This window comes from Mobula birostris, chromosome 9, assembly GCF_030028105.1.
Source record: "Mobula birostris isolate sMobBir1 chromosome 9, sMobBir1.hap1, whole genome shotgun sequence".
NCBI classification, from domain to species: Eukaryota; Metazoa; Chordata; class Chondrichthyes; order Myliobatiformes; family Myliobatidae; genus Mobula; species Mobula birostris.
Window position 1 is genome coordinate 114816566 of NC_092378.1, and position 18963 is coordinate 114835528.

The 18963-nt window shown below is 40.8% G+C and overlaps 1 protein-coding gene across 1 annotated transcript in view; it reads right to left on the minus strand.

Moving 5' to 3' along the window:
- LOC140202441 (uncharacterized) overlaps window positions 1–18963 on the minus strand; it is a 78300-nt gene that overhangs the window by 10535 nt on the left and 48802 nt on the right. The window contains exons 33-38 of the mRNA XM_072267308.1: window positions 18007–18092; window positions 17078–17204; window positions 10591–10778; window positions 10030–10120; window positions 8023–8140; window positions 1761–1942 (exon numbers count right to left, since the gene is read on the minus strand). Coding sequence (XP_072123409.1) covers window positions 1761–1942; window positions 8023–8140; window positions 10030–10120; window positions 10591–10778; window positions 17078–17204; window positions 18007–18092 — 792 coding nt within the window. The remainder of the gene's footprint in view (window positions 1–1760; window positions 1943–8022; window positions 8141–10029; window positions 10121–10590; window positions 10779–17077; window positions 17205–18006; window positions 18093–18963) is intronic.

Sequence of the window (18963 nt, forward strand, 5' to 3'; positions counted from 1 at the left end):
TGTCTCTAAATGCAAAAACTACATCTGCTAGAACTCTGAAATAAATAAAACGATGGACTGCTCAGCTAATCAGGAAGCACATGAAGTGAAAGACAGTGCAATTATTTCAATTCCAATGAAAGGTCAATAAAAACTATTTCTAGTGTCTTGCTTTGTCTCTATTAATTTTTTAATATTTACTTCCTGTTTCCACTTGTGGTTATTTGTCTGGGCTGCCATTCTTGGCCAAAGAGCTCTTAAAATGAACTGTTGTCAATGGAATACAGATGTATTCCATTACAGAATGCAAGTACTTATAAATGATTAGTTCTTGTTCCTCTTCCGATATGAATTTTAGTAGAAAAACTTGATCTAGGGACCTTTGTAATCTGTATTTGCTTCAGGATATTCTGAAACAACTTCTGCAGCACCCATCCTCCATTCTGCCTTTAGTCCATTTGCTTTGCATCACAGCTGTTATGTTCAGTTTATACAAAGTAGTTGGCTTGCAGGAAAAACATCTACCCTTTGGCAATTCTTAATCCATCCTATGTAGCCTAGCCCAAGAGAAGTCACTGGTTGAATCACCAAAACCCAACCACAGAAGAGGCTGTACGGACTTAAAGGTGCTAGACAGCAGGTCAAGAAGGCCTGACAATGACAACCGGCAGCCTCAAAGATTGAGCTAGCAATCAGATGACCTGATGATTTGAAATTATCAGCACAAGTTTAAAATGTTGCCATTGTGGATTGGTACTCCCATCTGGATAAAACTGGAAGTTCAGATCAATCACAAAGTTGTAGCAGGTGACTTCTTGAGCTGTGCTAATTGCAAGTGCTGCTAGACCCTAAAATGCTGAAAGCAGCCCAGGACTTTTGAGTGTGCTTGTGAATTGGTAAAATTCCAAACAACAGGAATTCTGCAGATGCTGGAAATTCAAGCAACACACATCAAAGTTGCTGGTGAATGCAGCAGGCCAGGCAGCATCTCTAGGAAGAGGTGCAGTCGACTTTTCAGGCCGAGACCCTTCTAGTCCTGACGAAGGGTCTCGGCCTGAAACGTCGACTGCAGCTCTTCCTAGAGATGCTGCCTGGCCTGCTGCGTTCACCAGCAACTTTGATGTGTGTTGGTAAAATTCCATTTGTTATTCCAGTTAATATTGAAATCTGAAAACTCGGCAATTTTTTTTTTACCTCCAACAAATGTTACAAGAGCAAGGTCAATTAAAATTTTAGTTACAAGACTGAAAGTCTTATCTAACTAAATTTTAGCAGTAAGCAAAGACAGGATTAAAACAAATTAGCCCTTTTCAAAAGAAATGATGGAAAGGCTCAAGTGAGCTAAACAGACCTACCGCTGTTACTCTGTTCTTATACATACAACTATCAGCCAGTCTCCCTCGCTATATTGCTTTCTCTGCTGTGCAAGTAGAACGTACTGCCCAAATTGTTTCTCCAAAAAAATAACTACTTTAATATTTGAATTATGTTGTTGAAGCTATTTCTTGAAATGGTGGCCATGAAGGAAAGAATGTTATGGTGCATAGTAAAATAAGCAAACATAAGGATAAAACTTCTCAGAGTAATTATTATAAAAATGTGAAACTTATGATTGGCATGGAATTCCCTTCAATGTAATTTCTCCCTCAGTCATGGGAAAAATTGTACTCAAATTGTACATCTAGCAGAGTCTGTTAAATAGATACATACAGAGGCCATTAAATGCTAATATCATTGGTTTCTTTCAAACCTGCAGTTTATTTTTAAACCGTCCACTTTACCTGATTTAATTTTTCCTTTAAAACTCCAAGTTGTGCTTCAGAGAAAGCAAGACTTCCAAGCTGAAACAGGTAATCCTTTAGAACAGTGTTATTCAGACATTTTTCTAAATCTGCTGCTCGGTATTGCGCAGGTAGCGTGCTGTCAAATGTCATAGATCCTGTTATTTCACCAATTGTACATCCTGTAAATACAATCATATGATTCATCTTGAGGAACGCATTTCATTCTCTCATTTCTCTCCTGTTATGTACTTAATATTTCAGTGATATTTGATTAATATTGCAAATACATTGTTTAAACATTCTTTGTTTAAATAAGTCATTACGTGTTATGTATAAAAATACATGAATGGCATACGTCATTACGCCACCATATCGTATGTACGCCTCAGAAACAATGTAAAACAAAGCTCCTGGCTTCGCGTTTTTCTTTCAGTTAGTTTAATGTTTTGGAGTTACAAAACATAACATCTTCCAGTTCCCTTCATCCCCTCTGAAATTTTATCCATGAGACTTGCCTTCTGCTCCCTCTGTTGCAGGCCATTCAAATTCCCTCACGTTACTTGCATTAGTTTTCTTTTAAACAGTTCTTTCCCATTGGTATTGTCCTATTCTTCACAAAACCTCTTCTTTCCTTTATCTTGTATCTGCAAACATTTGCTGAAGTTCTTGTATGTTGTAGCTTTTGAAGTGTTTATCAAAACTTTATTGAGCTCTAATCAAATTTCCATTCCTGTCACTGTAATCAAAATGGCTCATAAACTCATTGGTATGTCCCAATGTGAATTCTCCTTCTTGACCTGTATGTAGTCTTGGTTGTATTTGACAAACTGTGCTCCTCAAGTCCTTTTGCTTGATGCTTAGCTAGCTGATTTTGCACTTGACTGGTTCCACTGTTATGTGGTTGAGGCCAGGGAATCATTTGTAAAAGGTTTTGTTCTCTGTGTCTGCACCTCAATACTATGCTTCCCAAGCACTTCCACTTACTCTACTCCTATTTCTGATTTTCATGCTGCCTTTTAGAAACATCTGTAAACTGTGTGTAAATTTTCAGAGTAAGTCGCTCTGCCATGATTACTCTTACTGCTTAATTAACATCCAGGAAAGTAGAAACTTCAACTAAATATTGCCTTAAACTCCATTCAAGGCTACTGCTTTCATCTCCTTATAACAATACAACCATATAACAATTACAGCACGGAAACAGGCCATCTTGGCCCTTGTAGCCCATGCCGGATGCTTACTCTCACCTAGTCCCACTGACCTGCACTCAGCCCATGGCCCTCCATTCCTTTCCTGTTCATATAGCTATCCGATTTTACTTTAAATGACAATATCGAACCTGCCCCTATCACTTCTGCTGGAAGCTCATTCCACACAACTACCACTCTCTGAGTAAAGAAGTTCCCCCTCATGTTGCCCCTAAACTTTTGCCCCCTAACTCTCAACTCATGTCCTCTTGTTTGAATCTCCCCTACTTTCAATGGAAAAAGCCTATCCACGTCAACTCTATCCCCCGCATAATTTTAAACACCTCTATCAAGTTCCCCCTCAACCTTCTACGCTCCAAAGAATAAAGACCCAACTTGTTCAACCTTTCTCTCTAACTTAGGTGCTGAAACCCCGGTAACATTCTAGTAAATCTTTTCTGTACTCTCTCTCTTTTGTTGACATCTTTCCTATAATTTGGTGACCAGAACTGTACACAATACTCCAAATTTGGCCTTACCAATGCCTTGTACAATTTTAACATTACATCCCAACTCCTATACTCAATGCTCTGATTTATAAAGGCCAGCATACCAAAAGCTTTCTTCACCACCCTATCCACATGAGATTCCACTTTCAGGGAACTATGCACCATTATTCCTAGTTCTACTGTTATTCCTCTGTTCTACTGCATTCTTCAATGCCCTACCATTTACCATGTATGTCCTATTTTGATTAGTCCTACCAAAATGTAGCACCTCACACCTAAAAGCATTAAACTCCATTTGCCATCTTTCAGCCTACTCTTCTAACTGGCCTAAATCTCTCTGCAAGCTTTGAAAACCTACTTCATTATCCACAATGCGACCTACCTTAGTATCATCTGCATACTAAGAGAAGATGGTGGTGTGACGCAGTGCGCAGCGGCCACTCCGGAATGAATATCTGTTATTTGTTAAGTAGGATGCCGTGCACAATCCTGATTTGATGGAGACGGACGTGAGAAGCACAGAGGAACATCTGGAGAAACTTCTGAAATGCCTGTTTCGCTGCCGCTGCTACCGTGCGATCCAGAATCTCCGGAGGGGAAGGCCCCGAATCCTCGGCTTTGCCTGTTGCTTGGCGGCTGGGGTCAAAGTGCACGGCAGAGATGGTGCTCGGTGCTGGAGGGCTGGTCGGAGGCTCGAAGTTTTCGGACAGACTCAGAGTCAGCTGTGGTCGGGTGCTTCCAGGGTGCTGCATCAGCAAGTTTGCGGCGCTGGAGGTTCATGGCAGGGAGAGTTTTTCTTCCTTCTACCATCTGTGTGAAATGATGGGGCTTTCGGGACTTTGTGACTTTTTTTTTACCGTGCCCATGGTCTGTTCTTTATCAAATTACGGTATTGCTTTGCACTGTTGTAACTATATGTTATAATTATGTGGTTTTTGTCAGTTTTAGTCTTGGTCTGTCTATTTCTGTGATATCATACTGGAGGAACATTGTATCATTTCTTAATGCATGCATTACTAAATGACAATAAACGAGGACTGAGTGTCCTCATAATCTAATATTTACTAATCCAATTTACCACCTCATCATCCAGATCACTAATGTATATGACAAACAACATTAGACCCAGTACAGATCCCTGAGGCACACCACTAGTCACTGGCCTTCAATCTGACTTATCCACCACTACTCTCTGGCGTCTCCCATCCAGCCACTGCTGAATGGATTTTATTACTTCAATATTAATACCTAACGATTGAACCTTCCTAACTAGCCTTCTGTGTGGAACCTTGTCAAAGGCCTTACTGAAGTCCATATAGACAACATCCACTGCTTTACCCTCGTCAACTTTCCTAGTAACCTCTTCAAAAAATTCAATAAAATTTTTCAAACATAACTTCCACGCACAAATCCATGTTGACTGTTCCTAATCAGACCCTGTCTATCCAGATGATTATATATACCACCTCTAAGGATACCTTCCATCAATTTACCCACCACTGACGTCAAAACTCATAGGCCGATAATTGCTAGGTTTACTCTTAGAACCCTTTTTAAACAATGGAACAACACAAGCAATATGCCAATCCTCTGGCACCATCCCCATTTCTAATGACATTTGAAATATTTATGACAGAGCCCCTGCTATTTCTACACTAATTTCCCTCAAGGTCCTAGGGAATATCCTGTCAGGACCCGGAGACTTATCCACTTTTATATTCCTTAAAAGTGACAGTACTTCCTCTTCTTTAATCATAATAATTTCCATAACTTCCCTACCTGTTTCCCTTACCTTACACAATTCAATATCCTTCTCCTTATTGAATACTGAAGAAAAGAAATTGTTCAAAATCTTCCCCATCTCTTTTGGTTCCACACATAGCTGTCCACTCTGATTCTCTAAGGGACCAATTTTATCCCTCACTATCCTTTTGCTATTAATATAACTGTAGAAACCCTTGGGATTTATTTTCAACTTACTTGCTAAAGCAGCCTCGTATCTTCTTTTAACTTTCCGAATTTCTTTCTTAAGATTCTTTTTACATTCTTTATATTCCTCGAGCACCTCATTTACTCCATGCTGCCTATATTTATTATAGATATCTCTCTCTTTCCGACCAAGTTTCCAATGTCCCTTGAAAACCATGGCTCTCTCAAACTTTTAACCTTTCCTTTCAACCTAACAGGAATATAAAGATTCTGTACCCTCAAAATTTCACCTTTGAATGACCTCCATTTCTCTATTACACCCTTCCCATAAAACAATTTGTCCCAATCCACTCCTTCTAAATCCTTTCACATCTCCTCAAAGTTAGCCATTCTCCAATCAAAAATCTCAACCCTGAGTCCAGACCTATCCTTCTCCATAATTATATTGAATCTAATGGCATTGTGATCACTGGACCCAAAGTGCTCCCCAACACATACCTCCGTCACCTGACCTATCTCATCCCTAACATGAGATCTAACACTGCCCCTTCTCTAGTTGGTACCTCTACGTATTGCTGCAAAAATTATCCTGCTCACATTTTACAAACTCCAAACCATTCAGCCCTTTTACAGTATGGGCTTCCCAGTCTATGTGTGGAAAATTAAAATCTCCCACAATCACAACCTTGTGCTTACTACAAATATCTGCTATCTCCTTACAAATTTGCTCTTCTATTTCTCACTCCCCATTAAGTGGTCTATGATACACACCTATAAGTGTTACTACACTTTTCTCATTCCTCAATTCCACCTAAATAGCCTCCCTAGATGAGCCCTCTAACCTATCCTGCCAGAGCACCGCTGTAATATTTTCTCTGACAAGCAATGCAATGCAATCTCCTCTTGGGTAAATATCTGTAACTGAATGAGAATATCTACAACATCGGTACCTTAATTGCTCCTGCGAGGAACTTTGGATCACATATCTGAATAATCTCCAAGACTACTCATTTCCATTTCCGTAACATTGTTATACACCAACTCTATTTCAGCTCACTTGTTGTGAAATCATTTATCTAAAACCAGCAGACTCCTGATTGGCTTCCCTTTGTTATTCTCACAGTTGAATTGAATTTTGATGGTCTAAATTAACTCTGTAAACCAATGTGCATTTTTGAAATCCTCATATTCATTTTCATTTCCAGCAATAGTTTCATCTTCGTTCTCCAGGAGTATAATAGCTGTTCAGTTCTAATACTGGACACTAACTATCCCTGAATTTAATCACTCCACCATTAGTTGCCTTGCTTTTGGCTGCCAGGACCTCAAATTCTAAAATTTCTTCCATAAACCTTCTGCTTTTATTCCCAGTTCTAAAAAACACCCCTTTAAATCTCCATTTGGGACCTTCAGTTTTTGGGGGATGTTACACATTGCGGAATTTATTGTTGTCATTGTAAAGCCATTAAACATAGGAGCAGAATCGGGCCATTTGGCCAATCGAGTCTACTCTGCTATTCCATCATGGCTGTTTTATTACTCCCTCTATCCCATTCTTCTGACCTCTGCCCATAACCTTTGACAGCCTTACAAATTAAGAACCTATCAACCTGATTTAAATATACCCAATGGCTTGGCCTCCACAGCTGTCTGTGCAATGAATTCCACAGATTCACCATCATCTAGCAAGAGAAATTCCACCTCATCTCCATTCTACAGGAAGGCCCATCTATTCTGAGGATGTGCCTCCTGGTCCTAGACTCCCCACTACAGGAAACGTCTTCACCGCATCAATTAGGCCTTTCAATATTCTATAGATTTGAATGAGATCCTTACCCACCCGCTCCCCCCAACCCCCGCCATTCCTCTTAATTCCAGCAAGTACAGGCTCAAAGCCACCAAATTCTCCTGGTACGGTAACACTTTAATTCCCAGGATCATTCTCATGAACCTCTTCGCCACCCTCTCCAATGCCTGATCAAACCTGTTCACAATACTCCAACTGCAGCCTGACCAATGCCTTATAACACACCAGTAGTGCATCCTTGCTTTTATATTCTAGTCCTCTTGAAATGAAGGTTAACCTTTCATTTGCCTTCTTTCAACCTGTAAGTTAACTTTTAAGGATGCCCAATGAGGACTTCCAATTTGAAAAAAAGAATCATGTAGCAGTACAGTTTTCCAATATTAATCTCAAGTACTACTCTGTCATGTGTGATATGAGAATTGTCAACATCAGAAGACAAATTTATTGACAGAGAGCATCTGGTTCAGTTAAAGTGATCTATTAAGGAACACTGTTACTGGAGACAACACAATTTTCCTCCTGGAATGTTGCAATTTACATAATTCATTTAATTTGCTTTTCATTGTCTATAAGTTGAGGGAATACTTTCGAAATGTTAGCACCGAGACAAATTTAAAACAAGTCTGCTTGTATCAAGCACCCTTGGGAAACCTCTCTGCTTTGGTAGGGTTAGATGGACACATTTTGACCTAAATACACTCTCATTTTCAATAACATGTGCAAATTTTACTTGAATGGGGTGTTCCATGACTAAATCTCCTGTAATCGCTCCAACCTCCTGGGATCCCTCCAGCTAAATTTCAAATGTGTAGAAAGAAACCACGGACCTGTTGCACGTTTTGATCTTGTTTGCAAGGACAGCCTTTGGAGCAAATCTCGCCGTCTTTGAACTGAGAAATTGGATTGTCTCCCCACATATGTTTTCAAGCCATCTAAGATAACAGTCTGTAGACAGAAAAATACCATTTAAAAACCATCATATTACTTCCACTAGAAAAACAAATTGAAAAATGAGCTAAAATTCATGTTAAAAGACACGCTTCTCAGAACTCAAGGCACACTATAATCTCCTTTATATCTCTAAGCATGAAAACATATAGTTTTAAAAATAATTTTCCAAATAAAATAATCAACTGTATGAAGGACAATTTGACTTTGGGCCATGGTGTGTGTGGCCTCCGTCGGTCGTGGTCGACCATGGGTACTGCGCCTCTGGTAGTCACTGGTTTGTCGAGCATTGTCAACTGTGGCTATTAAGGCCGATTCTGGAACGGTAGGCTCTGCCACAGTTGCTGCATGTGTAGGGCATCGTGGAATTGTTGTCCGCTGTGCTCTCCGCTCCTCAAACTGACTCAGGATCACTCTTTCGCCTTGCTCTAGGCGTTGCTGAAGAGTACCTCGCCATTTGTTACCGTCATCTGCTGTACCCTCCCAGCACTCTGTGTTGATTTTTAAGGCTTTCATGTCGCGCTTGCAGAGGTCCTTGAAGTGAAGCCATGGAATACTTCAGATTTTCTTGCTTTTGAAGTGCAATTCATTTTGAGTGCAGTGGAAAGCTTGCTCACGGGTGGAAATGGGATTTATGCATCTTTGGTAAAGTTAAGGTAGGAGTGGCTTCAAGCCAATATGCACTATTCTGGAGATGCCCTGTGTATTACAGAAGCAACAAATACTCACTGTTGCTATTCAATATTGTGCTTTCTTAGTTTGCGCTTAAAGTAGAAAACTACAATAGTCATTTGCACTGCCTGCAGAAAAACTGAAGACGTTGAAGATAGAAGAGGCCGAAAAAATTGAAGAGGAGGATTCTTGTAAATGGTTATTGGTTAGCCTTCATGAATGTAATTAAAGTGAAATTTCAGGGAGGTGAGGGAAAAGTACCAACTCATTTTATGTAATTATAGAGGTTGTATGATAAGGTAACACAAGAATGTGGCTATCAAATTAGGAAGACTCTTCCTTCAGCAGCCAGCAGCAAAGAGACGTTCAGAGTCATAACAACATAAGAAATAGGAGCAGGAGTCGGCCATCAGGCCTGTCGAGCCTGCTCCACCATTCAGTAAGATCATGGCTGATCTGGCCATGGACTCATCTCCACCTACCTGCCTTTTCCCCATAACCTTTAATTCCCCTACTATGCAAAAATCTATCCAACCTTGTCTTAAATATACTTACTGAGGTAGCCTCCACTGCTTCATTGGGCAGAGAATTCCATAGGTTCACCACCCTCTGGGAAAAGCAGTTCCTCTTCATCTCTGTCCAAAATCTACTCACCCGAATCTTGAGGCTATGTCCCCTAGTTCTAGTCTCACCTACCAGTGCCTCTGTCTTATCTACTTCTTTCATAATTTTATATGTTTCTATAAGATCTCTTTTCATTCTTCTGAATTCCATCGAGTACAGTCCCAGGTGACTCAGTCTCTCCTTGTAGTCTAATCCCCTCATCTCTGGAATCAACCTAGTGAACCTCCTCTGCATTGCCTCCAAAGCCAGTATATCCTTCCTCAAGTAAGGAGATCAGAACTGCATGCAGTACTCCAGGTACAGCCTCACCAGTACCCTGTACAGTTGCAGCATAACCACCCTGCTCTTAAAACAGTCTGATTATCCAGGATCTTAGTTTTCCCAGTAATATTGTTTAACCCATATTAATTCCCCAGTTACAACTATTAGTCTTGTAGTTAAGGGTAGACTTAGGAGGAAATTATATAAATTTTCCCCATTACAAATCAACTAATTATAACACCAGAAGCCAGATGTCATCGTGTAAGGGTCCAGCACATTTATCACATATTTTAATATAATACGGGTTCAAGGCTTTGATAATTTTATACCTTCTTCACTTTCTTCCACGTATTTCCATTCAGAGCAAACACAAGTGCTCCCAATTTTTCTAGGGTGGATGTATTCCATGTGGAGATATCACTGAAGAGAAATTGAGAATTATACAATTATAATGCAGTATTTAAAATTAATTTTACCATTCAAGTAGTTTATTTAGATAAATTTACTTTTAAAATATTTCATAGCAATAGGAATTCGAAGACTTTGTGTTTAAAACTACATAGCTGAATTGTATGAAATGTACATATGGTAGATGTTCCATTTACTACATATTACAAAAACAGACTCAAAACAAAGATCAGTCTTCAAATTGGTCTTATAATACCTATAGCTTTTCAAACATGTATTCCCTTTGTTACTTAATAAAAAAGGATATCACTAAATTCTCACTTCATTGTGTTAGCATCATTCTATCAGATGATTCATGTTTGACACGAAACTTCGAAACATCAGGTTTTAGTAGAACTTAAAATACAAGGCTGAAAGAATATTAGTTAATAGACAACCTTTAATAACATTCCATATGAAAAAAATGGTAATTTTAAACTCACCCATATATGTGTGTTCTGTTATTAAGCAAGATATTAATTGCATTCTGTTGATCAGATGTATATTCATTGCAATTTTTCAAAGCCTCTAATACAGAAATATCCGCTTTGGTAATGTTGCCATCATAGTCACAGACTAGATTATTCAGTATCATCACATTATCTCTTGACAAGCCTTCACCTGAAATATTCTGTAAAAAAGCAAGTAAGAAAAATATTATGTTAATCTCCATTATACTTAGTGCTTTATGGGTACACAAAATTCCATGCCCAGGGAATGCGCACCATCTACAGAAGGGAAATAGGTCGTAAACACAAAATACTCTGCAGATGCTGGGGTCAAAGCAACACTCACAACACGCTGGAGGAACTCAGCAGGTCCAGCAGCATCTGTGGAAACGATGAGTCGCTGTTTCGGGCTGGAACCCTTCGTCAGGACTGAAGAGGGAAGGGGCAGAGGCCCTATAAAGAAGGTGGGGGGAGGGTGGGAAGGAGAAGGCTGGTAGGTTCCAGGTGAAAAACCAGTAAGGGAAAAGATAAAGGGGTGGGGGAGGGGAAGCAGGGAGGTGATAGGCAAGAAAGGTGAAGAAGGAATAGGGGAAAGCACAATGGGTAGGGAAATGAGTCATTGGGTTGAACCTGCCACATTGGGTCTATGCTACTTGCAAATTTCTCCCTACTTCTCTTTATCTAGCCCCAATAGCTTACCCTTCCTTTGAAAAGTTGCTTATTTAACTTCTCTTTAGAACCACCTATTCTATTCACCTTGTGTATTCCATGCCCTAATAATTTATTTGGATAAACTGGTTTCATCTGAATTCCTCATTGCAGATAAACCTACGTTTATGTTGTAAACCTGCATTTAGGTTCCACGCTCCTGGAAACCTTCAGTTACTGTTTTGTCAATGGTGATCCCAAACATGTAACAATATGGTGAATCTGACGCATCTCCACAGTTCTGCAGCCAAAATGTTTATTGGTTTTTCACACCACAGGCCCAGCGAATAGTGCGAAAAGTTTGCAAGAAAAGACAACTCGCAAACTCTTTGGAGATGAAGAATGCAAAACTATGAGGCATTTTTATCACCTTGATGCAAGCCAGTTACTGAACTTCTATAAACAGGAATATTTCATGGATAGCATGCTTTAATGAATAAATAACCAAGGAAAATAATATTCAAATTTCAATGTGCAGAAGATAATTGCTTTTGGAAAAAATATGTGCAGGTCATTGCAATTCCTGTAGCATTATTATTTTGCTTTCTATTTTTGAATATTTCAATGTTTATCTGATTATAAGCATTACTTTAATACGGGATACTTAATTATTTAGATTTTTAGAGGAATGCAGTAGACTTACGCTCAAATGAGAAAATCTACAGATGCTGGAAATCCGAGCAACACACACAAAACGCTGGAGGAACTCAGCTGGCCAGCTTGCATCCATAGAAAAGAGTACAGTCGATGTCTTGGCCTGAAGCATTGACTCTTTTCCGTAGATGCTGCCTGACCTGCTGAGTTCCTCCAGCAGTTTATGGGAGATTTGCCCTCAAATATTCTCACAGGCAGGGAAGCAATAGATGTCCACTTGAGAGTGTAAGTGGGGGGGGGGGGGGGGGAGGCAGCAGAAATGAGTGCAATTGTTGTCACTAAGGTGGTCTTTGGGAATGCTGAAAGATCTGAAGGTACCCAAGTCAGATGGACCAGATGGACTACATCCCAGGGTTTTGAAGGAGGTAGCTGAAGAGATTGTCGAGGCTTTAGTAATGATCTTTCAAGAATCACTAGATTCTGGAATGGTTTCGGAGAACTAGAAAATTAAAAATGACACTCCACTCTATAAGAAGGAAGGGAGGTGAGAAATTATTGGCCAGTAAGCCTTACTTTAGTGCTTGGCGAGATGTTAGAGTCCATTATTAAAGATGAAGTTTCAAGGTACTTAGAGGTACACAATAAAATAGAAAAATGTCTTTAAGGGGAAATCTTGTATGATAAGTCTATTGGAATTATTTAAATAACAGGTAGGATAAAAAAATCAGATTCAAAAGATGTTGTTTATTTGGATTTTCAGAAGGCCTTTGACAAGGTGCCACACGTGACTGACAGGAAAGATACTAGTATGGACAGAAGACTAGCTGGTTTTGAAGGTAAAGCGTGGGAATAAAGGGGGCCTTTTCTGGCTGGCTGCTGCTGACAAGTGTATTCCACAGGGGTTAATATTGGATCTCTAACCTTGCATTCGAAGCAAGAAGGCTGCGAGTGGAACGGCTAAGGATTTTCGGAGTGAAGGCATTTTACTACTCGGGGTAAAAGAGAAGCAAGACTGCACAGGCTCGTGACATCAGCCAGTAGAGCGGGAAAAGTTTAAAGACCGCCATATCCAGCAGGCAGCAGAGTGAGGGTAGCAGAATGAGAGGGCTTTGGCTCAACGGGCTTAGATGAGGCAATGTAGGTTTACCTGTGTTAATTGTGGAAAGGAAGTATGTGTGTGAGGCCGGTTTTCTGTGCTCGGTGTCAGATGTGGGAACTCCTGGCGTCTCCCAGCCTCCTATATGGCCATATCTGCACCAGCTCCTAAGGGACCATGTTAGGGAACTGGAGTTGCAGCTCGATGACCTTCGTCTGGTCAGGGAGAGCGAAGAGGTGATAGAAAGGAGTTATAGGCAGGTGGTCATACCGGGGCCACGGGAGACAGACAAGTGGTAACAGTCAGAAGGGGAAGAGTCAGGTACTAGAGAGTACCCCTGTGGCTGCCCCCTGAACAATAAGTACTCCTGTTTGAGTACTGATGGGAGGGACAGCCTACCTGGGGGAAGCAACAGTGGCCGTGCCTCTGGCACAGAGTCTGGCTCTGTGGCTCAGAAGGGTAGGGAAAAGAACAGCAAGGTAGTAGTGATAGGGGACTCTATAGTTAGGGGGTCAGAAAGGCGATTCTGTGGATGCAGGAAAGAAACTCGGATGGTAGTTTGCCTCCCAGGTGCCAGGGTCCGGGATGTTTCAGATCGTGTCCAGGATGTCCTGCAGTGGGAGGGAGAACAGCCAAAGGTCGTGGTACATATTGGTACCAATGATATAGGTAGGAAAAGGGACGAGGTCCTGAAAACAGAGTACAGGGCGTTAGGAAGGAAGTTGAGAAGCAGGACCGCAAAGGTAGTAATCTCGTGATTACTGCCTTTGCCACATGACAGTGAGTATAGGAATAGAATGAGGTGGAGGATAAATGTGTGGCTGAAGGATTGGAGCAGGGAGCAGGGGACAGGGATTCAGGTTTCTGGATCATTGGGACCTCTTTTGGGGCAGGTATGACCTGTACAAAAAGGACAGGTTGCACGTGAATCCGAGGGGGACCAATATCCTGGCGGGGAGGTTTGCTAAGGCTACTGGGGAGAGTTTAAACTATAATTGTTGGGGGGTGGGAACCAAACTGAAGAGACTGGGGAAGAGGTGGTTGGCTCACAAATAGAGAAAGCTTGGAGACAGTGTGTGAGGGAGGAGGATAGGCAGGCGGTTGAGAAGGGACGCGTTTAGATGGACGGTTTGAGATGTGTCCATTTTAATGCAAGGAGTATTGTGAACAAAGCGTGGATCAGTACTTGGAGCTATGATGTGGTGGCCATTACAGAGACTTGGATGGCTCAGGGACAGGAATGGTTACTTCAAGTGCTAGGTTTTAGATGTTTCAGAAAGGACAGGGCGGGAGGCAAAAGAGGTGGGGGCGTGGCACTGTTGACAGAGATAGTGTCACGGCTGCAGAAAAGGTAGATGTTATGGAGGGATTGTCTACGGACTCTCTGGGGTTGGGGGTTATGAACAGGAAGGGGTCAATAACTTTACTGGGTGTCATTTACAGGCTGCCCAATAGTAATAGAGATATCAAGGAGCAGATAAGGAAACAGATCCTGGAAAGGTGTAATAATAACAGAGTTATCATGACGGGAGATTTTAATTTCCCAAATAATGATTGGCATCTCCCTAGAGCAAGGGGTTGAGATGGGGTGGAGTTTATTAGGTGTGTTCAGGAAGGTTTCTTGACACAATATGTAAATAAATCTACAAGAGGAGAGACTGTACTTGATTTGGTATTGGGAAATGAACCTGGTCAGGTGTCAGATCTCTCAGTGGGAGAGCATTTTGGAGATAGTGATCATAAATCTATCTCTTTTACAATAGCATTGGAGAGAGATAGGAACAGGCAAGTTAGAAAAGCATTTAATTGGAGTAAGGGGAATTATGAGACTATCAGGCAGGAACTTGGATGCTTAAGTTGGGAACAGATGTTCTCAGGGAAAAGTACAGCAAACGTTCAGGGGATATTTGTGTGGAGTTCTGCATAGGTACGTTCCAATGAGACAGGGAAGTTATGGTAGTGTACAGGGTACAAAGGCAGTAATAAATCTAGTCAAGAAGAAAAGAAAAACTTACAAAAGGTTCAGAGAGCTAGGTAATATTAGAGATCTAGAAGGTTATAAGGCTAACAGGAAGGAGCTTAAGAAGGAAATTAGGAGTGCCAGAAGGGGCCATGAGAAGGTGTTGGCAGGCAGGATTAAAGAAAATCCCAAGGTATTCTACAAGTATGTGAAGAGCAGGAGGATAAGATGTGAAAGAATAGGACCTATCAAGGGTGACAGTGGGAAAGTGCGTATGAAACTGGAGGAAATAGCAGAGGTACTTAATGAATACTTTACTTCAGTATTCACTATGGAAAAGAATCTTGGTGATTGTAGTGATGACTTGCAGCAGACTGAAAAGCTTGAGCATGTAGATATTAACAAAGAGGATGTGCTGGAGCTTTTGGAAAGCATCAAGTTGGATAAATCGCCAGGACGGGATGAGATGTACCCCAGGCTACTGTGGGAGGCGAGGGAGGAGATTGCTGAGCCTCTGGCGATGACTTTTGCATCATCAATGGGGACGGGAGAGGTTCCGGAGGATTGGGGGTTGTGGATGTTGTTCCCTTATTCAAGAAAGGGAGTAGAGATAGCCAAGGAAATTATAGACCAGCGAGTCTTACTTCAGTGGTTGGTAAGTTGATGGAGAAGATCCTGAGAGGCAGGATTTATGAACATTTGGAGAGGCATAATATGATTAGGGATTGCCAGCATGGCTTTGTCAAGGGCAGATCATGCCTTATGAGCCTGATTGAATTTCTTGAGGATGTGACTAAACACATTGATGAAGGAAGAGCAGTAGATGTAGTGAATATGGATTTCAGCAAGGCATTTGATAAGGTACCCCATGCAAGGCTTACTGAGAAAGTAAGGAGGCATGGGATCCAAGGGGACATTGCTTTGTGGATCCAGAAATGGCTTGCCCACAGAAGGCAAAGAGTGGTTGTAGACGCGTCATGTTCTTCATGGAGGTTGGTTACCAGTGGTGTGTCTCAGGGATCTGTTCTGGGACCCTTACTCTTTGTGATTTTTATAAATGACCTGGATGAGGAAGTGGAGGGATGGGTTAGTAAGTTTGCTGATGACACAAAGGTTGGCGGTGTTGTGGATAGTGTGGAAGGTTGTCAGAGGTTACAGCGGGACATTGATAGGATGCAGAACTGGGCTGAGAAGTGGCAGATGGAGTTCAACAAAGATAAGTGTGAAGTGGATCATTTTGATAGGTCAAATATGATGGCAGAATATAGTATTAATGGTAAGACTCTTGGCAGTGTGGAGGATCAGAGGGATCTTGGGGTTTGAGTCCATAAGACGCTCAAAGCAGCAGTGTAGGTTGACTCTGTGGTTAAGAAGGCATACGGTGTATTGGCCTTCATCAATAGTGGAATTGAATTTAGGAGCCAAGAGGTAATGTTGCAGCTATATAGGACCCTGGTCAGACCACACTTGGAGTACTGTGCTCAGTTCTGTTCGCCTCACTACAGGAAGGATGTGGAAACCACAGAGAGGGTGCAGAGGGGATTTACAAGGATGTTGCCTTGATTGGGGAGCATGCCTTATGAAAACCAGTTGAGTGAACTTGGCCTTTTCCCCTTGGAGTGACGGAGGATGAGAGGTGACCTGATAGAGGTGTATAAGATGATGAGAGGCATTGATCGTGTGGATGGTCAGAGGCTTTTTCCCAGGGCTGAAATGGCTACCACAAGAGAGCACAGGTTTAAGGTGCTTGGGAGTAGGTACAGAGGAGATGTCAGGGGTAAGTTTTTTTTATGCAGAGAGTGATGGATGCGTAGAATGGGCTGCCAGCAATGGTGGTGGAGACGGATATGACAGGGTCTTTTAAGAGACTTTTGGATAGGTACATGGAGCTTAGAAAAATAGAAGGCTATGGGTAACCCTAGTAATTTCTAAGGTAGGGTCATGTTTGGCACAACCTTATGGGCCGAAGGGCCTATATTGTGCTGTCAGTTTTCTATGTTTCTATTTATGAAATAGTCAAGTATTGGTTTGCCACTTGGCTTCAACATGGTCAGAAAATTAGTTCCATTCTCAGCATTTATTTTTTTAAATTCAAAACTTGTTAAATAATAATATGCACTCACCAAGCAGCTATTAGCTTCTTTTAATAGATTCTTCCTTTCTTGAGATTCTCTTGACAGAACATTAAGGTTGGCACGCCCAACAGCACGGAAGAAGCTTGTACAATTTTCAGGCTGGAATGCTTCAGGGCTAAAATGATAAATGTCACAGACTGAATCCCATTAGTTAACTGATAATATACTTATTTAGACCATTTTAGGAAAAAAAAATGACTACATTTTAAGTGTTGGCTTCAACACTAGAGATTCTGCAGGTGCTGGAAATGCAGAGCAACACCCACAAAATGCAGGAGAAATTCAGCAGATTGTAGGGTCTCGGCCCAAAACATTGAGCATTTCTTCCTCACCATAGATGCTGTCTAACCTGCTGCGTTCCTCCAGCATTTTGTGTGTATTGCTTTGACTTCAACAGTTTAAACATTAAACAATTACTTAAGTGATGATATTCACCTGATTCTATCCTCATTTTCTGGTTCGAAGCATTTTGATTTTGGTACATTTGACAAGATTTGCCTATTCCACTTTTTATGAGTGTTACTGGATGACTAGAACTAACAGAGGTGAAAGAGAGACAGGGTGGGGATACAGAGCAATTTGAACAGGAGACTGAGAATTTTATAAAGGATGCATTTGGATGCTTAGAGCAATGCAGATATGTGACCACAAGGGTTATGGATAATTGAAATATTGTTGGACTAATAGCTTATTTCAGGAATGAGTTGCAGTTCACAACACTTTGTGAACTGGGTTGCTGGCCAGGAGAAATGTCACATAGTCATATCTAGAGGTAACAAAATCATGGACTGATTTAAGTCAATAAATACAAACTCTTGTAAAAAACAATATGTGGAATAGATACATTTTATTAGAAAGTGCTGTTTAAATACTTATTTTTCTAAAATAAACAGAAATAAAATTACTGTAATTCTTACGAGTAGTATATCAGGACATCTGCTGGTAGCTTGGAAGTGGTTTGTGGTGTTCCAATGGCATTCAATCTTCTAAACATGCATATCAGCTGGGGAAACAGGTTGATCAGAAATTAGTTAAATAGTTTTCTAACTACAATATATAATTATCAATACCTTTCCTTAATTACCGGTTATATGTAGTTAGGTTTTATCTTGAGATCTTAAATATTTTCTTTACAGTAATCACAATTAAAAGTTTAATTTACAACTGATAGTTATTAATTCAAAAATGATTATTTATAGTTTTGCATGAGTGTGAGAAACAAATACTCTTTGCTCAATTTGTTCATGAAACTAGAAGTGTCAACAAACCTTTGTTGTTCTTTAAATTTCACACAAATTGATGCTAAGTACTGTTGGTTATTGTCAGAACACAACTTTATTACAGTCACAGTCCTTTTCACTGGTCAGTTTATCACCCTCATTTTGAAGGACCTTGGATATGTACAATTAATCCATTCAAATATCTTAAAATTCATATAAGTAAAGGCATCCGTTAGTCTTGCAAAACCATGGATCTGCGCCTGGAAAGTCTTCACTCTCCAGAGCGCAGGCCTGGGCAAGGTTGTATGGAAGACCAGCAGTTGCCCATGCTGCAAGTCTCCCCTCTCCACGACACTAATTTTGCCCAAGGGAAGGGCATTAAGACCCGTACAACTTGGCACCGGTGTCGTCACAGAGCAATGTGTGATTAAGTGCCTTGCTCAAGGACACAACATGTTCCCTCGGCTGGGGCTCAAACTCACGGTGTGCCCACACTCAAATTCATATGGTCTCTATTAATAGGTATAGATTGCCAACAAAACAACAGTAACTGTTAAATGTTCGTGTTAATTACATGAGAATTAAACTGTGATTTTCAATTATTGCATTTATACAAAACAGTGATTGAAGAAAATTCATTATTTTTAAATATAG